The 23,982-nt window shown below is 39.9% G+C and overlaps 1 protein-coding gene across 12 annotated transcripts in view; it reads right to left on the bottom strand.

Annotated features, from left to right (window-relative positions):
* Nucleotides 1-23,982, bottom strand: part of CADPS (calcium dependent secretion activator) — a 374,844-nt gene that overhangs the window by 134,521 nt on the left and 216,341 nt on the right. For all 12 annotated transcript variants that reach the window (XM_040454550.1, XM_040454556.1, XM_040454553.1 and 9 more), the window contains exons 10-12: nucleotides 22,124-22,336; nucleotides 8,998-9,134; nucleotides 5,086-5,273 (exon numbers count right to left, since the gene is read on the bottom strand). In XM_040454550.1, coding sequence (XP_040310484.1) covers nucleotides 5,086-5,273; nucleotides 8,998-9,134; nucleotides 22,124-22,336 — 538 coding nt within the window. The remainder of the gene's footprint in view (nucleotides 1-5,085; nucleotides 5,274-8,997; nucleotides 9,135-22,123; nucleotides 22,337-23,982) is intronic.

The raw sequence follows: 23,982 nt of genomic DNA, 5'->3' as shown, positions 1-23,982 counted from the left end.
TTCACAAAGATGTGGCTCAGGTTTCCAGAGAAGGTGGGAGAACCTGAGTCATCAGCAGATGAGTGGCCATTAATGATTTCCAACTGCAGCAGGAAAGGGCTCTCCCTCCACCTCTGGGTATGCTGAGTTATTAATAGGTAAAAAGTTAATGATTATGTAAAAAGCTATATTTTACCTAATCTAAAGCTGCTTGTGAAACGACAACAGGAATGGCTTCTATTGTTCAGTTAAATTCAATTAAAGGGCAATTTGTTTCCATGAGTCATGACTGCCTTCTTAATCTGGGCCAAAGAATAGATAACCTTCACATGCAAATAGTGTTCATCCTGGTTAAAAAAAAAAAAAAAAGTTGGGAAAATGGTTTCCCCACACCAAAAGGTTGTTCATTAATGCTCAGAGGAGACTCTGCTCTTACGTGGTCTAAAACTCCAGATACACTCTGGTTTCCTTCACAAGGCCAAAATTACCAGGTAAGCCATATTGATTTTGGACATCTTTAGGACAAAATTAGAAAACTCTTTAGTTAATTCAGATGACTGTGATAGTATCCAGCCCGGAAATGTTGAAACTCCTCTCAAATGGCTGAATTTGGCATCTTACACCAGACACAAATGCAAGCTCCAAAGTCAGACTATGTGTTTTGAACTGGGATCACAAACTTATTTGCAACAGAGTAAGTCACTGAACTTATCTGAGCCTCAAACTCCTCATCTGCTACTCATCTGCTAGATGAAACAAATAGTAATATTTCCCTGGGATGTAATAAGGATAAGATGAGATAATAAATCTAAACAGCACTACACACAGTCCCTGGCATAGAGCAAGCACTTACTAAATGGCAGCAATTATCCTTAATTTAATTAAACTTTACTTATGGAATATGACAGTGGCTTATTTAATTTGTTATTATAATCTATAGAAGATAATTTTAGGGTTTGACAGGATATTACTGGTGCTATGATACTACATGCTCATTTTGCAGATGAGAAAACTGAGGCACAGAATTAAGATACGATAATTCTGGATTTATGCAGAACAGACTCCAAACTCAGATCTTTAGAACCTCCACACGACGCTGATGTAGTGCAAAGAGGAAGAGCTTTGGACTCAAGAATATCTGAGTGTGCCACTTAAATTTGTAGACATTCAGTTTCATCCTCCACAAAATGGATGTAAAAAATAACCTGAAGATGTTACAGCGAATGAGACGGAATGTATAAAAGGATAAACTGCAGAATGCTACATGACTGGTATTTGATACTATGATTTCATTTGCATCAAAACCTGCAATATACACATAGACCCTGGAACACACATAAGCTCATCAAAGTACCATTCAAGATCCTTTTGGATAGTTTTTCATGGCACAGGGCAGTCTCAATCAAGTGTGGCGGTTTGCTTTCGGTTTCAATGCCGATCACTCAGCACCTTGGACAGCACCCAGAGAGGCTTCTTAGGGTACCTACGCAGCATTCTCTGTGTGCTTTCTCACTGGCTGCAAGCTACCATTGCTTTGCAATCTGACTCTCGTTAGGGCAACACAAACAGAAACTTCACTTCACCTCCATCCTTACATGCTGCAACTTTGAAAAGCAGGTGTCCACATGGAATCGGGGCTTTCTTTCACCTTCCCTATCAGACCGATACATGTTGATTGACAGCCTGCCACATTCTCTAGGAACTAAAGCTGGTATTTTCATTTACTCTGCCTACAGGTGAACTGTATATATTTCAGGACTTAGAATTATTCCAGTGAACAAATTCATACCGAAAGCGTAAAACATACCTGCTTATGAACTTTGTGTCTCTTGGTAATGCCAGGTCAGAATATCAGTTTCAAAACCACAACAACAAAACTTTAAAAGGACAATATTAATTTGTGGTGAGGATAGGGAAGGTGAGGAAGGACATAAGGATAACACTGGATAATAACTGCTAGTCTAGCTTAAAGGGGGAAAAGTCACCAATTTGCCATTTTTATCAATTCACAATGAGACTAGCCCTAAAGGACAAAGAAAACAGAAGAGGATAAATACAATTTTAGAACTTGCAAGTGGCTTCAAGGTGACCTCATTCTATAAGTGATTCTACTAAGAGCCATTCGTTTGGTGATAGGTTTTGCTTTGTGTTATTATAAGTCATTATCTAAAGATAGCTTTGTTTCATAAGATCAATGTGGAACTGAGAAGGGTTTGCTAAAAATGATGTAGCTACTATAAATGTATAGACCCGTCTTATGACAACCCATTCTATTTGCTCCTTAAACATAATTTCAAAATTACAAAGCACGGGTTGCTTATTATGAATGACTTGGTAAGGTACCAGGTCCTTAACTAGATGCCACTAAAAAAGCAATCTGATTCACGATTCTGTTTACACATTGCTCAGTTTTTTTTTTTTTTAGGTTTTTTTTTTCAACGTTTATTTATTTTTGGGACAGAGAGAGACAGAGCATGAACGGGGAAGGGGCAGAGAGAGAGGGAGACACAGAATCGGAAACAGGCTCCAGGCTCTGAGCCATCAGCCCAGAGCCTGACGCGGGGCTCGAACTCACGGACCGCGAGATCGTGACCTGGCTGAAGTAGGACGCTTAACCGACTGCGCCACCCAGGCGCCCCTGCTCAGTTTTTTCAATACGAAAATGTTCTAAGAGTCACTAAACACCTGACTCAAATTCGGTCCTAATACATGGTATTCTGCCCATGCCTACGATTTTCTTTTAAAGTATACCTTTGAAGAACCTTAAAGGAACAGAGACTTCAGATATACACAAAGCTTGTTGTCTGCTAAGGTGGAAGTCATGGCGTGGACGGAGGGAACGGCATAGACAATGCAAAACACAAGCCAATAGACACGTTAACTTCTTACCTTTTGGGCCCTGGATTTGCCTGGGTTTTGCAATCTTTTCTTTTTTTGGATTCCTTTTTGGTATCTTTTTTGGCCTCTGGTTCAGATGGGGAGGGAGTTTTGCTCCCTTCAGGGTCTGTATTTGGTAGCAGCCCACTAAGATATGCATGCATTTGTTGACTTTGGAGAGGGGGTGGTCGCATGGGGCATGCACAGAGTGTGGCCAGCCACAGGAGAATCAAGAGCACACATACATGCACAAACAGAAGAAAGAAAAAGAAGGATGCATCAAACAGCAAGAGCAAATGCATTCAAACTAAAATAATAAGCAAAAAAAAAAAAAAGATGCAAACTTGCATAAGGAAAATCGGAACTGAAAAGAAAATAAGAAATCCAAAACTGTTTCCATGACAAGATGTATAAACCTAACTGTGAATCAAGTGGCAGTCTTACAATATGAAATCCAGACAATGTGTATCATAATTCATGATGATGTTTACCAGGGAGTTTACAAAAACACTTCATTATTTTATAACACTTTCTTATTCAGTAACATATGTAGAATACAGTGTGACAACCCAGAGAATATAATGCAACTTCTCTCTCTCTCTCTTTAAAGAACTCAGTCCAAGAGGCTGTAACAGACAGTCATCAAAGTGTACATATTTATAAAAAGCAGAGTTATGCACAGATACTCCCCAGGTATCAGAGTTTTCATAAATATTTTTTATGTAAATAAAAGGTCATGTGTGGGGCTAGCAAACCTTATAACAATGGGAGGTGATGAAAACCTCGTTGCCTGTTAAATATTCAAACCTACAATGCTATTGTTACCTAGTTCTAAATGTTGAGGTTGTATCTCATCAAACCTCCCAGCACTAGAGAGAGGAAAAGCACACAACAAATCCCACAGATATTTCAGAGTCCTCTAGCTTGCGAAGATGAAGATAACTGACGGTCTGATTTAAAATAAATGCAGCACCAACTTTTTCGGGGTTCGGAAGCCACCTAGTTTTTCCTGGATGTGCCTTTCCTGGCTACCGGTTGAGGTGGTGCTCGAGGGAACGCAGGCTTGTCTTTATAGCAACGTGAGGCTACATACATTGGGATAGTAAACTGGCTGTGGCAATGTGGAAATTTATTCCATGTCTTCAGAGCCAAATGGTAATGTTCTTAAATTATTTGCCGCTTTGCATTATTCAGAACATGGATCTTTTCCTCCAGGAGCTGGGCAACGTCTAAAGAAAGAGAGTACTTAGTGTGGAGTTAGGAGAACTGATGTTCTGGTCTTGTCTAGAAAACCTATAAAATGAGGGGGTGGGTTACACTGTGATCTCTAAAGTTCCTCCCAGCTCTATGGTTAAACTGTAAGTGTTATGAGTATCTAGCTTCCAGCTTCACCTAGCTGCTTTCAGCTCTTGAAGTGTGCTTGGCTTTCTCCGTCTGCAGGGCATTTGTACACGCTGTTCCTTTTGCCTGGAAGCACTCAACTTCTACATGTGCTTCAGTTCTCAGCCCAATATCTCTTCCTCAGGGACACCCTCCCTGCCGTCCTCACACGCCGTCTGAGCTGTCTTCCTTTATCAAATGCTAGTAAGGAATATTACTGCTTTTTTTCAGAGCCTGGCTCTCCCTGTAACCCTGCCCTTGTTCGGGGCCTTGTTTTGCTCACCATGTACGCTGAACGTATACCAGAGTGCCTGGCACTCAGTAAATAATCACTAAATATTTATGGAACGAATGATAGCAACAAGAAAGGTAAACATTTATGAGGCTCTTGCCATGTTCCAGGCATTGTGCTGAGCCCACATGCATCCTCTTAAACACCCCATGAGGACACTATCATCCCTGTTTTACAGATGAGACAACTGAGGCATGGAGGGTTCAGTTGCCATCCAGCATGTCTGCTAGTAAACGGAGGAGCCACGATTTGAACCAAGATTGTTCTACCTTCAGAGACCACTTTAGAAGTCCTGTTTGCCATTTCTTTTAAGTTTTTTGAACAGAGAGGAAACTAAGACCCGTGTGTTCTTGTGTGTGTGTGTGTGTGTTCTTGTGTGTGTGTGTGTGTGTGTGTGTGTGTGTGTGTGTGTGTACCACAGAAGGAACAGGAAGGGATACAGAGTTAGAGACAATTCTAAAAGCAGGACAAGTCATACACCATTGCCAGTGCCTTAAAAAAAGATCTTTTTTTTTTTTTTTTTTTTTTTTGAGGAATACCTCTGGACAAGTGCTTACCTGTTCCCATGGACATGGGATGCACAGAAGGCAAAGCTGTAGTGAAGGAGGGTGGGGTCAATCATGGCGCCATTTTCTGCCCGTTCAAGCAAGTCTCTGAGGTAGCAGAGATGTCGATGACACCCTCGGACTCCGTTTCGGGCGCAATACTCGTCTAGGACAAACACCTGGCCAGGACTGAACCAGCCCTGTTTGGGGAATAAAGGAGAGACTTTCTTTTAAATACAGGTTTTTTTGTGTTGCTGTTTTGTGTTTTGTTTTGTTTTGTTTTGCTTTTTGGAGAGCTGCTACAGTTGGAAGTAACTAGAAAAGGGGGTTTAAAAATTTCGAGAGCCAACACTTGCTGATTTCTTCTAAAGTCCCAGCCACTGTGCTAACCGCCTTGTGTGTGTGCTGGCTCCTTTGACCCTGTGGGACAGCACTATGGGGTAGGCCCTGTTTTCCCTGTTGGATGGGTGGGAAACTCAAGGGAAGACATGGAATTTCCCTAGCATCCCAGAAGTAGTAAGTGGTGGAGTCCAGATTAGCAGACAGCATGATTCCAGAAACACAATCGCACTCGCTGCTCTAACACTGAACCTTACACCTTCTAAGAATGTTGGGGTGGAGACAGGGTGAGAGCTTGGTTACTTATACGAGAAAACAGTAACATGACGTCTTATATTGGTACTGTGCTTTATACTTGACAAAGAACTTTTGCTGGAGCCCCACAGCAATCCTGTGAGGTAGACAGGGCAGGTGTATCTCCATCTCACAGATGAGGAAACAAATCAGGGCTGTTCAGGGACTCACAAATAATATAAAACAGAAGTAGACCTGGCTTATTTCATGTCTTCTGCTTTTCCTACTCTGAAGCACTAAAGATTTTAGGATTGGTCGACATACATTTTAGGACCTCATACATTCTTTCCCTCTGAAAGGAAATCTTTTAAAAATTTTATAATGAAGATACTGACCAAACTTTGCAAAGAGAGCATCGCGACTAAGTTTTCAAGTTGTGAACCAGACAGGACACAATTAAACTCCAAGGTGCTTCTTGGGCCCTGCCTTAGCATTTTGCTTTATTTTTTTTCCCCTGGCAATTATTTGTTTTCTCATTATTTGCTTGCTGTATGACCAGATGAAACGCTGCTATAAAAGAGAATCTGGATGGAATCTCTGATTCAGAGCAGTTGGGAAGCATGATGGCATAGAAATTGCTGCCTCCATGATGCCCTTAAAAAAAATAGATGCTCAGGAAGGCTGAGAGACTATCCACTCAAGGTCACCCTTCAGCCAAGCCTGAAAGCAAATCACTTCTTTTGGTTTTGGTACTTTTCCGAAGCAAAAATAAAAATAAAAATAAATAAATAAAAATTAAAAAACCCCACAGGTTTCCCTCACTGTCTGAAAAAGGAACGTTCCCGTGAAACCTTTCATAAGCCAAAGTGGTGTATAGTGGAGAAGCAATAATCATTTTGTACAAGCGAAAAGTCCTCTTTGAATTCCTTTTGGTTATTGAAAACAAGTACTAATGGAGGTCTTTGCAAAAGCAAAGTGGCTTGAAGAGAACTTTTCGTTAGTGGGGAGAAACCTGTGAACCAGCTTAGGTGGTATGTTGTAAGCCAGGAATTTAGAATTCTTTGAAATATAAATCTAATTTTACTTTGCGGGTCCTCTCTAAGTCTTTCGAATATTGCTCTCCGCCTTGGGAGAGAAGAGGCAAGAGACAGTGACAGGGGGCGGGTGTAGGCCACAGAAGTGCAGAGAGGGAGGCCTCTGCAATACTCTGATCTTGTATCCGTGATCTGGGGAATCTTCGATTGACAACACGCAGCTTAGCAATGCATCCAACGAAAGACGGCATCTTTCCTATTTCAAATTATAAGTTACTGCAGAGGGCGGGAGAGTAGTCGAGGCAGTGGGCTGCCCCTATAGGCAACTTCTTTGCCACTCCATCTGCTACCCCAAATGCTAAATCTTAGAAACAACACTGCTGTGAAAGATTAAAATATATTTTCTACGACTCAGATGACACCAAGTCTTTTGTAGATGCCAAAATAGCTGCTTTGAAAAGAGTTGAAGAAATATCAATTAGGAACTCAGTCGAAGACACAGAAAAATTTATGTATCCCTGCTGGTCGGTCTCCAAAACTAACTGAAAAAAAAAAAAGATTGTAATAATGAGAAAATGAAATATATAGAGGCAGGAGATAAGGTCCTTTTAATTGCTGTTATGTTCTGAAATTTGGGGATAGTGATTAATAGATACAGGTATACAAATGCAGAGGGAAACGATTTTATGCTATTCATAATTAATTGTGGATTTTGGAGCATATTTTTAAGCCTATATGTGATTAATGCAAAGCAAGTTTCAAAATTTCACTTCTGGCTTAATTTTTTAGAGGATTTACTAACTCTTCTTAGTGACAAATCTCTTGGTGAAAAAGAAAATTGTTTTAAAAAATGATGATGTGAAAAAAGTCTTGAAAATAAAACACTTTAAAAAATTCCTCAAGAGAATAGGAATTATGCATAAAAGGGAATGATTTCAGCTCAGCGGCATATTCTTACAACTTTCATGAATGCAATTTATAATTATGTGAATAATCACATAATCATAGGAAACACATTTGGGAAAAATTGCCTTGCAATGCAAGGTAAGCTTTTTTTTTTTTTTTTTTTTTTTTTTAAGTCAAAGTGATGTGTTCCTTTCCAATTTGGCAAAGTTCAGATTCTTCTGATGAAGTGATTCTAAACCCGAGATCATCAATGAATCTTTTATGAGACGCAGATTAATAAATTATTCCATATAATCCCGTTTCTGTTTTTAAGACTATTTTATCTACTATTTTTAATAGTTTGGCTCCTGGTTATAGGAAAAAAAACAGAATTTAAAATAAAAAGTAGTAAGAATAGATTGAAGAAATAGCGTGTCATAGGAAAGAAACACATTTCATCATATTTATATTATCGTCAATAATATGTTAACGTTAGTAAATTATATAGTATTATAATATACAGACACATTAACCTTAGTGTGCAGAGTCAGGGATGAGGCTTTTCCTCTTTGTAAAGTCATTTCGTTATGTCCCCTCACCTTTCCCATCTATAAAGTGGGATTCATATCATTTACCTTTAAGAAATGAAGTAACAATTTACGGTTTATAGAAGGAAATAAACCGGTCTTTTTTAGGCTTCTGAATTTGATTAGTATAAAGCCCAAAATATATCTTCAGGAATCCAATAAAGACAGAATTTTTAAAAAGACATAATAGTTGTCCCTTGAATTTAAATGATTTAAATCTAGGCTCAGAGCAGGATTTCAAGAAATGTTGATGCTCTTGCTGGACTTCCAAATGTCTAAAGCACCATAAAAAATTCCCCCAAAGGGTGAAAAATGCTTCAAATACTATGACTAACAAGAAGCCGTCCAAACAAACAAATCCAAACCAGTTTGGCTTCTGAAGAGCGAAGTGACATTTATTTACAAATCATTTTAATTTTTGAAAAATAAACAAAAAGAACACATCCATTTCTGAGACCGAAGCACAGGGTCTTATCATCTGAGAAGGGGAGGGAGGGGGAATCTTAAAGTCTTAAGAAACCGAGGCAATTTTTACAAGTTCTCCACAAGCAGGTGCCAAACTCGATTACCCTCTTGGGAATATTTCTCATGTAGCAGCTGAAAAGGGGGAAGCTTAGATGGGGAGGCTGGGGAATTGGATCTGTCTCTACTGATAACTGCCTCCCGCTCTGTCTTCTTTGGTAAGTAAAACTATCTCAACCCAGGAAATCAAGAACACATTTACCATTGTTAAAGGGGCTCTGTAACAGAGAAAAGAGCTTTTGATATAAAGGTAGAGAAATACCGCATTTAAAAAAAAAATGTTAATCGTGTTTAAACTGCTGTAGACCAAAGAATATACTTGCCAGGCAAGAATAGGAATCATTAAGTCTGTGATCCAAAGTAAGGCGTTGCACCATCTCAAAGAGGGAAGCGTGGTCAAAGTTACAGGGGTTGGAAGAGATAAATTCATCCATGCCATGTTTTTGAGCTCTATCTGCGTCTGTTCATTTATACATGTAGAGAGAGACACAATTTAGAGAAACACATCACATTTTCTTTGACATTTCAAATACACAGGAATTCACTAGGCATTATGAATGCTAGCTGTTTCCCCTTTCCCTCCCACCAACATCCGCAAGATATTCTTTTTACCTCCCATTGTCAACTTGCATCACTTACTGGTGAGTTTATTGCATTTAGGCAAAAATATATTGGCATCAATATGTTTATCAAATGATCACAACTCCAGTGCATTTATGTTGTTCTTTAAAAACTAAGCACACGACCGTAACTTCGCCTGCAATTCACCAAACACTGAAAGCAGATCGGATCTTTGCTTATAAGAGCCTAGTTAGCTTTTTTAGGTTTTTAATAGATTCTGCCATTCCAGTGGTTATATCTAGAGCAATTTCTCTACAATTATTGGGATTATCTGGAAAAAGGGTTATGCTGATTTTCAGCCAAGTGACAATATTTGTATCCTCCCCTTCCAAATCCCCGTTGCCAATTTGGTTTCACAAAAGATTTGGGTCCCCGCCCTCCAAAACTAAAAGAAAATAATAATAACAAAAGATTTTCATTGAAACCTGGAGAATAAGTTAAGTGGGAATTTGGTTTGTCATAGCCAAGGTCATTGCCTTATAGTGTGCTTACAATTAGCAAAGCTTATGAAAGAGACAAACAGATTTACTCAGCAAGGGCTATGATCTGCCATTTATTGTGAATTAATAGTCTCAATGTATTCACACTTTTTCTTACAGGGTGAAGGCTGCAAGCAAAACCTCCTAAGGGCTAACTAATTAATCTCAATATGTGTAACTAAAATACTCTATACTCAATCGGCAAAATAACTCAGAATTCAACTCAAGTGAGAACAAGTAAATCCCGGAGAGGTAGGAATGAAGAGCCTACACATTAAAGGAATCAGCTCACTCCACCTCATGTTCACTCACTCTCCTGCTATGCTCACTGCAAAGAAGAAGCATCGTATATCAAATTAAGCAAGAGTTTATTCATCCCCTGGTATGCAATATTCTACCGGAAGGAAGAGGGGGGACCTGCCTGGGACCAGCAATGCTGTCTGGACAGGAGGAAAATCAATTTCTGATTGAGAGGGTGTTTGGATAGATTTTCATACATGGCCCTTTATCACAGGCAGCGGGGGGGCCCCCCCCCCCCTTCTATGCTTGGGGTATGACTGAAAACTTGAATTTTGGTAGCAGGCTGGCTTTAAGCTGAATATTTCTCATCGCATTATAGATTTGGTGTATCATTCAGACCTAAATCCACGGTATGTCAGATGCTTGCCCTCTTCCTGTTAGATTTTCAAAATCTCTAGTCATTTTTCACAGAAGCAGCAAGTGGTCAGTGTTTGAACGGGATGTGTTGCTTATGCCCTAGACACACAGAAGCAATGGCTTCCAGAAGGCAAGTTGAAGAAAGTGTATTTTAATAGCCAAGTTGCTCCATTAAGATGATAAAACACAAGCTTTTGGAAGGAATATCACCCGCGTGAGAATTATATTAGAGAATCTGAAAGAATTCTCTTTGCTGTGTTAATTGCCTCGGATTTGTCTTCAAGAAAGTGCTTTCAGTGTGAAGTCGGGTGCTTTATCTATGAGGATTCTTTTGTTGGTTGTTTGGGCTCCAAGCTGTATTTCTCCTTTTGACTCAGGATGGCTACTAAGACAGGTGGCCCGAAGTTGATGCTGGGGAAAAAGCTAGCTGCTTCTAGACTATGTCTGTGTGAGATTCCTCTGGCCCGAGGCAAGCGTCTTAAACCTGCTCCAACTTTAAATCTCCGCCCCCCCACCCCCACCCCTGCAGGAGGGCAAACCTGTAATCCAGGTGCCACCTTTCCATCCTTCAGGACAGATGATGCCCTCCCACCCCCTTCAGTCCCAGGTCACTTTAGTCGAGGAAAAATAACAGCGGAGCCCACTAATTGCTCATCCTTATAAAAAGCCTCACCCATCTCGTGCCTCCCAATTTTAACAGAGAGATGAGGCATTTTGGCTAGCACCAGCTTCTTGCTCTCGGATTTCTCAGAAGAGGCTGCAAGCTGACAAATCGGCCCGGGGGCCTTACTTTGCCAGTTTGGCTCGGCTATTTTACTGCTCTTCCATTAGGATGGCGGAACCGGTCATTTAGCTCGGAGAGAAGGGGGCTCTTTCGTAGCTGTTAAATGTAGGACACAGGTCTCAAGTCTCTTCTTCTTTATTTGTCGAACCTCTTGAAAACTTTGCGATGAACTATTTCACCTTGCTGCCTGCCCACTCAGGAAATGCATCTGAAAAGGCAACTTGGCTCCTCCGTGGAGACCTGGATCCGGATCCTACTCCCCGCCTCCCCGATACATCACAATACAGCTTCACCGGGCTAAGTCCTGGCTTAGAGTACATCTAAAGACCAATTTTGCCTTCACTTATGTTTTAAAGGAGGCTTACAGAAAAATATGCTTAAAATCAGCCTGTTTTCCTTCTCAGAAAGCCACTCTGTCAACATAAAAATCCCTTTTCCCTTCTTCCTTTCTTTCCTCCCTCTCTCTCTCTCTCTCTCTCTATCGGTCCACATGGAGATGAGCCTGGGACTCCTTTAGGAGGTCTGGACTCTAGTTCGAGCTCTATTTTTAAAGAGCTGAGAGATCCCAGCTTGTTAATCTCTGAGACTCAGTTTCCTTGGGCGTAAAATGAGCCGGATTTTCACTGCCCTTGCTGAGGTCACCTAAGCTCTTTGCACACCGTCTACATGTATAAGATAGAGCCTAACACAATGGGAGTTTCCAGCAGGTAAAACGAAGAGCCTCTGGATTTTGCTTACTCAAAATCATCATTTACCCAGATTTAGCCTCTTGAGTTGTTGGTTCCCACCACTCAACAGTGCTTGAAAGGGGGACTGTCTACCATGAAATCTTTGAGAGTCTCGCTGAGCTTATTTTCTTCAGAAAAAGAGGAGTGGGGTGGGGAGGGGAGCAGGAACACTATTTTAAGGTGTCAGGGGAAGGGGTCTGATTTTTCGGCTCTGTCCCAGCAGGGATTGGGTACTTTTGTTCTCTGCTATATTCCCAGCACCTAGAACAAGCATCTCTCAGTACCTGGTACACAGCAGGCACTCGAGACATAGGTGTTAAAATAATGAATTTATTTCATCAAAATAAATAAAGTCACTCCTTCAACAAATATTTTCTATTTCTTGATTTAACGAAATGGTGATATACTAAACTCAGTGCAAACAGTTTATTTGAGCTAGGGTAACAGGTGGTTAAGTGGGTGGGCTTAAGGGGTCACAAAGACTGAATTTGAGGCTAGCCCTGCCATTACTAGGGATGTGACAGTGACGCAGACTGATTAGTGTTTCTGAGTGTCCTCCTCGTATGTAAACGGAGAATAGTGTTTGAGTCAATGGGGGGAAGGTTGCTGAGAGGTTCTGCTGAGAAGTACCTGGGCAGCTGGCACACAGTAAGTGCTCAATAAACCTTAGCTATGAGTGGGCAAATTTCTTAGTGCTCCTGAAGCCAGCTTGATCAAAGTTTTCAGCGAGCCAAGGATGTCTCTGTATTTATGGCTAATGTTAGTTACAGGTTGTTTCTTAAACCATATTGCTTCTAGGAGGCTGGGAGCCTTCCCAGTCTCTCTGCATTGTACTTCTCCTCTGCCCCTGCACAACGAATTCGCACGTCCTATCTCTGTGTTTTTGCTGGTTTACGTTCCAATTTTCCTGTGGTCAGAACACCCACATACAAGTTGAATCCCTTGCTAGATAATATGTTCCTTGAGGGCAAGTTTCTGATCTGTTCTTTCCTCCGCCAGCTCTCAGAGGAGGCAGGTCCTGAGGAGGTGTTTATTAACTGACTTATTCTGACACTTCCATCCCAGGAAACTTCCCATTGACTTTATTAAGGAGTCACACACATGGGGATTCAGATGGCATCTTGCAAATCCAAAAGTGGGAACATGTGCTGTTCGGGGGAAAAAAAATCTTATAGAAGGAAACAGAATTCTAGGTGCAGGTGTCTTTGGATACCATTCAGATTGTCTGCCTGTGTCTCCATACATGTCTAGGACCATATGCATTACATATGTTGTCTATTTTAAAATAAAACACTGCAGTGGTCCAGCTGTTCCAAATTCTGTTTCAAAGAACTTGTGGGTGCTTCCCAAGCAACACCATATAGTCATTCTTGCACTGCCCCAGTCTGTTCTCCTACAGTGCTGAACATTACAAAATAGATGCTCCTTGCAACTCCATTTTCCCCTGTACAAACAATTGGAACTGGTCGATTAAAGCAAAAAGAAAACTCCAATGCTGCCGTTAGCAAGGGGAAAACAGCCCGGAGCAAAATATGAGAAAGTTACTTCCTGAATTCAGGACACCTTGGGATCGCTTCCTTTGCCAATGTTTGCCTTGTGTCAGGAGAATGAAAATGAATTCAAACATAGGGTAAGCAAAACAGAATCAGGAGGCTAAAGTGGCGGCTGAAATCTCCAATGATGTTTGGAGTATCTCGTGCTTTGGGAGATACATACCAACGCTCTTTTTCATTAATACATGGGTTTTTTGTTTTTTGTTTTTTCTTTTTTAAGAAATCAAGGATTGGCTGCATCTTAAGAACGGACTTCGACCTTTGCCTTTTCCAGACCTGGTTGAACGGTTCTTAAGTTTTCCTTGGTCTGCAAGGGCTCCAAACATCCTAAAAACTGGCCGTGTAATTTTATAGGCTCTGCAGGTAGGGCATAATTCAACACATCTTCCAAACAATGCTACTTGTGTTCCTTCTGGGGTTTAACTGCATAAAGATCTAGCATGGGCCTAGAGATGACTTCAGACTAATCTTCGGTGAATAAAGTTGATATACCTGAGCTACATGAAGAAACTTCAAGCACTATTAATGGCATCCATGACACAAAAGCAGGCTGATGGACACAAAGACTTCTGGAAGGCAAGTACACTTTCAAGTGGAAACTAATCAAAACTTTACCCCAAGTTTGCACAGAAACAATTTGGTTTGGCATTTAAGGAATGTTGGGAAAATTCTGGTTCCTAAAGTGATATGATTATGTGGATTTTATACTCTCATTTAATCTACTTCATTAAAATCCAAGTGACGTCACTAATTGGTGACCCTACTGGCGATGTTGTTTTTTGATCATGATGCCTGGGTTTATTTCATGTTTGATATCTGTTTCCTTTTTCTTCCTTCCAATGGAAAACATATATTTTTCATGATCTCTTGGCTTAATAACAAGCATATGTATGTGATCTTGTTTCAGACATACCATTTTCTAGATAAGTTTGCAATAATGTCTACCGAATAAAGGTAATTTTCTTGGACTAATGCAGCTTTCAAACCTTCATTTTATTGAGATTTTCCTATTATTCTAACAGCCAAGGGAATGAAGACAAAAGGTCATCTCGCTTTTTATTTTGTAATATTACATTTTGGAACATTTCATACGCTAGGAGAAAAAAAAAGTCTGCCGTTGAAAATAATTATTGTATTGTTAATAAAATGTCTGAGAGAGGCTCCTTTCTCTAATGAATTCCTTTTATAATAAGCTAAAGGTAGCTGCTTTATCGCTGAAATTTCGAGCACAGTTATAGCTGTTGTTACTCCTGATGGATGCTAAAGGCAAGAGAATAGCTAATGTGACTCTAAAGTCATTGTGAACCCCAACTGCAAATTAAAAGGTGACTTTGTATCTTTCTTATATGGAAAATGTGTGCTTGTCATATCTGCTTGACAGTACAAGAGTGAATGTATGGTTTGGACAATAACGAACAATGACAGTAGTCAACCTCATCAGAAGACATGAAATAGAGAAATGACAATGATTGATGGCAGCTGGCTGTTTACAGATTTTTCTAGAAGAGTTTTTCTTGGCATGATCAAGTAACGAGGGGATGTTGTGCCCTGACTGAGCTCTGCATAGCAAGCAAAAGATTGGTCTTCCCATGCCTGCTGCCCTTGAGAAACAACTTAATTCCTTCATGGTCCCCTTGACTCAGTCAAGCTAACTTGCATGGCCAAGAGAGCATGGCTTCTCAGGAGCTAGGAAGGCCCACATTGCACTTTGCAAAAATCTTGACTTTAAAACTACTATGGCAGTATACTTAAGGGGATAAACATGTGATGTTTATTTCAAGTTAATTTTTATAATTCTTTATAAGACAGTTGCTTTGAGTAAAAAGCATAGTAGAGATTTTGTCCATGATCTCAAAATGAATAAATAAATGATCTGTAATTTCCCCTGCTGTAGTTATTACATTTTCAGTGAATTTACAGAGTGCTTGATGACGTCTTTATGTTCCCTGTGACATGAGCAAAAATAAACTTTCTGTGGTTGGCTAATTAATAATGTATCTTACTGTAAATCACTGTATGACATGAGTGTGCTCAGCTGATTAATGAATAATACATTTTAAATGTGCCTGAAACACTTAACAAAGAAATGAACCTTCATTTAACATGCACTATGTAGATACTATCATGGTGTTGGGAAAATTTTTGACCTAATTGAGGGAGTCTATTCTTTTTTAAAAAGTCATTTACTTTTGCAATGAGAAGGAAAGTGATTTACAGTGTGGTTTGGGGTCATGCGAATTAATTTGGCATTGAGTTAATTCTTTAATATTGCATTCCTGCAACGTAGCAACTGCAAGTTGACAATATAAGAAGATACAGCAAAACTCTCAGTGATAAAACTATAGAAAGGAATAAAGGCAAACGACTATTTGGAAATCTACTAGGATAGCAATGCGTTGTTGTGCAAATATATGTAAATTCGCTCAGAACAGAATTCATTCAATCATCTATTCATCCATCCTTTCTTTCATTCTTTAAAAAAAAAGTAGAGCAAAATCCTAAATTCCCGCTATATTCACATTCTACGGTAAGCTTTTAAAATGCCTCATCAGACATTCAAAGTAAAGTAAAGTAAAGTTAAATTAAGTATCTGCTTGGAGTGGTGAAAAAAAAAATCTGTCTGCTAGCCAGGGGTACATTTATGCAAAACAAAAGAAAAAAAGAAAGAGAGGGGTAAAGAAAGCAAATTAAAGAAACAGAAAGAATTAGAAGAAAGTACTGTTATTAAATGGGCAGGAGAAATGATATGACCTACGGTTTCTAAATCAGCATTCAGAATACTCAAGTACATATTTGCCTGCTCTCTTGACTGATTTATCTATTTCCTTCTAAGGTCAAGTCTTCCCTCAACACATTGGGTGGACAGCTTTGCCTTCTATGAATAAAAGAATTGTAGATTCTCTTTCATCAGTAACTCAGCGAAGAGAAAGGTTTTTGTAAGTTTTAAAGTTTCTTTTTTCTCTTACAGGTGTATATTAAGAGAAATTAATACAAATACAAATGATGTCAAAACAGTTATTGCTATCCTTGTTCTTGGGGGTGGGGTGGCTGGTGGAGAGACATTCGAGACCAGAGGTCCAAACCCTCTGGGGGGGGGGGGGTTGTGATTCAGAAGCTTTTGTGAATCAACTATATGGACGCAATCACGTCCTTAATTTCCTGTTTTTGTGTGTGGCAGTCCCATGTATTAGAGCTCTCCTTTCAAAGTGAATCCTCTTGTGGGTCTTACTTGGATCACACCCTCAAGTCAAGTACAACGACCTCTTTAGTGTTCAAATAATGCATTTACTTTATCAATTGTATTCTGCACTTTCTTGAAATCTTGTTCAGCTAACCTTTTTGGGTCTCCTACCCCACCTTTCTATTTGTTATGGTATCCACGGCTACCGCCCCACAGGTACCGCTGACTGTTCTAATCTTTGGAATGGGAGAGGAGAAACACCACATTATCAGAGTGCAAAATGATCTGTTTTCAGGCATTAAGCAGTCAGGTAGCTGTAAATTCCATGAAGCAAAGGCATTATTTGCCATTTTGTTGTGATGCTAATTAATATTCTTGGAATGAAAAAAATCAGGAGATGTTAATGGTTGGCTTTACTCAGAGGATCATTTGATGCCAATATGAAAGCCAAGGAGAGGAGGCAATTATGCACACATCACATGCATCCTAGTTTCGGTATGGAAGCTTACATTTCAAACCTAAGGTCAGGAAAATAACATGAAAAGTTTTACTACAAAGTCTAGACATGAGGGAGATTTAAGAGGATAGGGAGGAAGCACATTGCAGGTGTCAGATAATCTAGTCTGATTATCTGAGCTGTGCTAGCTATAGGGGAACACTTACCCTTCAGTCCAGCTAGAAGTTAGCAGGGTAAGAAGGAACAAACCAGAATAACATAAAGACTAGCAACAAGGCTCAGGAAAGCAGACAGGAGTTCTAACCTAGCAGCTAAAGTTCTTGGGTTTGAGCAAAGATTGAACAAGAAAACGTAAATGATACAAAATAAAACAAAAACCAAAATCAACCCTCCCTCCCAAACCAACAGTTACCAAGACCCCACTAACTGTTGAAGGCTGTTAGGGTGATAGCAAAAATAGAACAGTTCTCAAAAACATCCAACTTTGGGGATGTATGATGTGATTAACAGTTATTAGTTGAGAAACAGACATTAAAATGAGACTCATTTCAAGTGATATATCAAGTAACCATTGACCAAAGAGCAAAGCTTAAAATCCCCCCTCCCTCCACCCCACATGAGAACGGAGGTACCGATTGTTACTGTTCCTCTAACACAGACTGGACAGGAATCAGGTGTCTCAATGAGAGGCCACTTGGTGTAATAAAATGTGGCAACCCTCAACAACAGATTTGGACGTAGTTTCCAAGGTGAGCAATATTGGCCTTCAAAATCGGAACATTGCACATATTGATTCAAAAACATTGGACAGCTAGCCACTGACTTCATTTCTTCACGTTGTAACCAAAATGAAAGGGGAAAAATTAAATCAACGACAACACACACCAAAAAAACCACAAAAGAACAAAAGAGTTTTAAAGTTTGGTGGAACCCTCCCCAGATCATTGTAGAGTCACATACAAACGAATGAATAGCAGGATCTATTTTTTTTCTTCGGTTTTTACAATTCCATGGAAATACTCCACTCCACTCTTTCTTAGACGTGTCTTTTCATTTTGAAATTGCAAAAAATAAAACTGTACCCAGAAGTCTGTCAAACTGAATTTAGAAAGACCCAAATAAACTCATGATTACTCCCAAGCTTCCCAAACTGTAAGATGTTCTATTCTCAAGTTACCCTTGAGCAGACAGCGACATGACAAGACTGGAGTGTTTATTTTTCTCTACCCAAAAAAACCTCTCCCATTTTTCCATAGCTTCCCTTTGCCAAGTAATACTAATAAAGTGATTACAAAGTTAGCTCGCTCAAACGTTGTTCCTAAAAATTATTCACTTGCAAGAATGGCAAATATTTTGAACAGATATTGGATTTGATGAACTGTGTACAGAATTAGGTATTTAACAATGACCCTTACCTTTTGGAAGTCAAGGAAACCTTTTTAAAATGCAATACTTGATTGGTTTTACTCATTTTGTTCCAGAACCGGTGCCTGAATGTTTACGACATGACAATTTAGACTGAGAGCCAAATATCAGGGAAGGATCAAAGTTTGCTACTTAGTACTATGCTGTGATTGTTTTTCATTTTTCTAGAACCTTGCTTTGTAGTGCCAGGTGACCAACCTGTCCCAGTTTGCCCAGGACCAACGAATTTCTGGGGACACAGAACTTTCAGAGCTAAAACCAGGGAAGTCATGGGCGAATCTGGGTAAGGCGGTAACCCTAAGTATGAATCGACAATGTGAGTATGACTGCTACCCATAGATCAGGCCCGATCTGTTTCATAGTGATGGTTTGAAATTAACAAACTAAGTGTAGCTGTAAAGTAATTGTGACATAATCCCCATTTTGTGGCAGATTCCACTAAAAATTATGATATATTCTCCAACCCCCAGCCAGTTTTTGGTTGTTATGCATAACTACTCAGTGGCAGTACTACAGAATGTAAAGTTCCTTATTCCTTTTTTTTTTTTTTTTTTTTAATCTTTAGCATTGGTGTTATATACCCTTCACTGCAAATGCTCAGGTGTGGTGCAAAAGGCTGGGTCGGTTAAAATCCTGACTGGATTCCTTTGCTAAATTATGGGAAAAGAAGCCTCACTTGCTGGTACTCTGGCTGCAGTTTTTATTAAGTGCCTAACCTAGCGATAGAAAGAATCTGGAGGGGTGCTGAGCGTCTGTTTTAGTAGTAAAGGAACTATGGGATTATTGAGTTCGACACTGTTGGATTGAAGCTCCGGGTAAGGACTATCATTTATCAGAGGGTCATCATATACAGTTGTGCATATTGGGCACCGCACAACTCAACAGGCACCATTCACGTTTTTGTCTGTGTGCAAAGTGACTGAGGAAGTGCACAATCTGCATGGATGAATGTGGTTGCTTTGTTCTTATAGAACCTGGAGGTGTAGTAGGGCCTCACACCCTTTGGAGAACCCCTGTTCCTAACAGTGATTAAGAAGACACTAGAGAAGGTGGTTCTGCCACAAGGTACGGACAAATTCCAGAGGCATGAATTACATTACGTTCTCACATATCTCTCAGTCTACCTCCCATGCTCTCTAGGGATGATATTACCTATTAGCTCCCATGCTTACCTAGGGATGATATTACCCATATTCTAACCCTTAGAATTTTGCTTTGGATTCTCCATTTAATACAAGTTCCCTATGTCAACTAGGGTGGTGACATACATCAAGCTCCTGTGCAATCAATTAAATCTTCCTGCTGATGCCTAATGACTAGCACTCTAATTTTCTTGCTAAATGAATCTTACCCACAGAGGAAAATCTAATCAAGAGCCCCTGCATATTTCCATGAGGAGACACTCATTGCCTCTTCAGCAGCCTCCATTGGTGGTCTTTTTTTTTTTTTTAATTTTCAATCAGTACCTGGTTTCCATTTAATTTTACTCCTGAATTCCTTCCTCTTTCCTACCCTAGTGAGGAAAAAATGAGGCTAATCACAAATGAAGCAGTGATTTCTTGATCTGGGCAGATGATAGAACATAAACACTGAAAGGTAGGTGAAATGACTTCAGAAGAAATTGAGATTCTTTGGAAATAAAACCAGCATTTTCCAAATACCACTGAATTTAGATACACGTTCTATGAGGTTGATTTGGATGGTGATTACAATTAGAAATTTTCTCCCCTGATGTGCGCATAATTCTATTTCAGAGGAACATGATAGGATGTGTTGTTTCTAAATTTATTAAAATGGAGCCTGTCAGGCAGGGTGAAAGGAAGGATTCCATCACAGAGTGTTTCTTTAAAACAAAGTAAATAAAAATTGGTTATGCTTGATCTCAAATCATGACTAAACCCAGAGAAAGAGATGTTGCCTTCTCTCTTTATTGATCTCAGATAAACTTAAGTGTCACAAATGTTAGAGAAAACAAGAAGAGAGTGGGGAAGATGGTGGTGGTTACGTTCAGGAGGGCTGTCCCTTACCCCAATGTCCTTCCTCAACTTCGTCCTCCTTCTTTCAGGGTTTTCTGTATGGAAACCCATAGTGATGGTGTGATTATCCATAATGTTCCATGGATAATACATCTTTCTTTAAGAAACCATTGGTACTGGACAGGAATTCCTTGGAGCACCTGATGGATAGTGTTTCTCATCCAAAAAGAGTTTTTGTTTGTTTTTGCCATAAGCAATAGTGTTACAAGAACACAGAAATGGACATGGCAGTGGAATCTATTAGGAAAGAAAATTCACCTCTCTTTAGCTGTGTAGCTGTAAAATCATTTAAATCATATGCATATTTTGCTTAAGAGTGACAGGGAGAGATTATGTAGAACCACTGCCTTGAAGGCCAAGTTTCTGCTGTGGGCTTTTGCACCTGCTTTCCTGTCTGCTGGGAAGGTATTTTTGAGCTGACTTCCTATCATTTGGGCTTGAATTCAGATCATCTCTCTCTACCCAGTCACCACTGCATTATATTCTCTTTGTATTTTTCAATGTCTGCAACTATCTTATTTATTTTTTTGATTTGTGTGCTGGGATGCAGGTATCCTGAGAGCAGGGACCTCGTCTGCCTTCCTCATTTGTATGTCTCCTGGCCTGGATGGTTGTCTCTGTGAACTAGACTGAGTAGGTTCCGTGCTAAAGTAAGGAATCATCATGATGATTGCTGAAAATGACTTGTACCTGAGTGATCCCTGAATGACTTGATATTCGGGGTATGGCACAACTCTCTATTTATAGTTGATGTTTGTAACTAAAATGAATTACTTTATTTGGTGCTTTATATTTCCAGTGTTTCCATTGCCTTTGTTTTAATAAACGACTCCAAGTGCATGCTGGATTTCACCTTGCCTCATGTATAAGAAGTGTTGGGAGAGGGAAAAAAAATCTCCTAGGTAGCAAAAAGTTATGACAAAAGGGCAAGATGTTAAAATGGATACAGAGGTAAGAGGAAAAGGAACTGGAAAATGAACCAGCAACATTTAAAGAAACAGCTTCATTGCTGGGTCCTCGTATATTTGCTCAGAATGGGATTTTAGGTACCATTTTTTTTTTTGTTTTTTGTTTTTTCCACTGCATGTGATAATGTCATCATTTATTTTTAAATGGTTCTAAGTTGCAGCTTTAAATTTACTTCAAATCAAGCCCTATTTTAAAATTACTTTTAATAGGAAGAAATGAGTCAAGGACGTACATAACCTACTATATTTGAAGGACTCAAACAAATACAAGCCTGGCTGTGAATTCCAAACTCTCACCAAAACAAAGAGATAAAAATATACCTAAAATATATTTTCCTCTGTTTAGTCCTTGGGGGGAAATGTCAAGTATTGCACTTTAAAATTACTTTCATCTAACATTTTAGTTCCAACTTTTTCCCCCTGAATTAATCTTTTTTTCCCCCCCAGCAAACATAATTTTATGAATCCTTAACATTAAAAAAACTAGATTTTCTAATTCAACTTTGGAAAATTTGCTTTCCTCTACAGAGCTATTTTTAACAAATGGCATATTTACTTACAAAATTGGGAGATGGGGGCGTCCAGCTGAGGCACGTTCCCTCCCTTAGCGTTGAGTTTCTGGACTTGGGTTGGGGGCACTGGCTTATGTGACTGCCCAGTGGCCCGATACATGGCTTGGACCCACAAGATCCGATCTTGTTCGTCATCACTTGCAAATATCACGGTGTCTCCTTCTTTGACTGCATTAAAGAAGGCTCGGCCACCCTCTAACCCTGGAATAAAAGGGAATAAACACTACTAAGCTGAGCCACCATGTTCTGGGCAGAACCGCGCCCAAGAAAGGCCATTTCTACTGCTTTTCCTCGGGCCAGAGAAGGGAGGAGCAGTTTATCGGACTCTAAGATGGGAAGTCTGATACCCACTTGGCCACAGAGTGAAGCCATAATGTTAAAGAGACATTCTGAGACTGGCTCTTGTCTCTGTCTTTGTCTTCCTAGGGACAGAAGTGTCAAGCAGGCTGCCTACTGGTTGGGTAGATATCTGCCTATAAACATACTATTATTTTTCTTATCTTTGGAAACAAACAAACCACCACCACCACCACCACCACCACCAAAAAACCATCTCTTGACCCCACCTCTCCCTTTGGTTACGCCAATTATTCTCTTCACAACATAAGGGCAATCTGTACCCTGGGTTCTTTTTCTTTTTTTCTTTTTTCTTTTAAATTTACATCCAAGTTAGTTAGCATATGGTGCCACAATGATTTCAGGAGTAGATTCCTTGATGCCCCTTACCCGTTTAGCCCATCCTCCCCGACACACCCCCTCCAGCAATCCTCTGTTTGTTCTCTATATTTAAGAGTCTCTTATGTTTTGTCCCCCTCCCTGTTTTTATATTATTCTTGCTTCCCTTCCCTTGTGTTCATCTGTTTTGTATCTTAAAGTCCTCATATGAGTGAAGTCATATGATTATTTGTCTTTCTCTGACTAATTTTGTTAGCGTAATATCCTCTAGTTACATCCAGGTAGTTGCAAATGGCAAGATTTCATTCTTTTTGATTGCCGAGTAATACTCCATTGTATATATATCACATCTTCTTTATCCATTCATCCGTCGATGGACATTTAGGCTCTTTCCATACTTTGGCTATTGTTGATAGTGCTGCTATAAACACTGGGGTGCATGTGCCCCTTCGAAACAGCATACCTGTATCCCTTGGGTAAATATCTAGTAGTGCAATTGCTGGGTATTAGGGTAGTTCTATTTTTAATTTTTTGAGGAACCTCCATACTGTTTTCCAGAGTGGCTGCACCAGCTTGCATTCCCACCAACCATGCAAAAGAGATCCTCTTTCTCCGCATCCTTGCCAACATCTGTTGTTTCCTGAGTTGTTAATGTTAGCCATACTGACCGTGGGTTCTTAAATTGTAGCCCACATGTGAATCCTGTGGGCATCTTGTTAGAAGGCAGCTTCTGATTTGGTAGGTCTGGGGCAGGAGCCTGAGATCCTGTATTCCTAACAAGCTTCCAGAGGATGGATGGTGTTGATCTGAGGACCACACCATCAGTAACAAAAGTCTTTCTCCTCCCATTCAGCTTTAAAGCTTCTCCAATAAGGCTGCTGCCCCATGGAAACTTGCCAAGGTCACCAATGACTTCCACATCACTGAATCCAAAGATCAGTTCAGAGTCTACATTTTATTCTATCCATCGACATATCAGCCACACTTGACACTCTATGCTCTTTGAAACGCTTTCTCCACTTGGTTCCAAGTCTCCCAATTTCCTCCTTCCTCCCTGACTGCTGCTTGTCAGTCTTGTTTGCTGGCTTCTCTTCCTCCTCCTGACTGGTGAATGGTGTAGCATCCTGGCGTTGAGTCCTTGGACCTCTTCTCCTCTTCCTCAATGATGCCTT

Source organism: Herpailurus yagouaroundi, unplaced genomic scaffold (assembly GCF_014898765.1).
Source record: "Herpailurus yagouaroundi ecotype Mexico unplaced genomic scaffold, PumYag 213, whole genome shotgun sequence".
NCBI classification, from domain to species: domain Eukaryota; kingdom Metazoa; phylum Chordata; class Mammalia; order Carnivora; family Felidae; genus Herpailurus; species Herpailurus yagouaroundi.
This window is presented reverse-complemented; position numbering and strand designations above follow the sequence as displayed.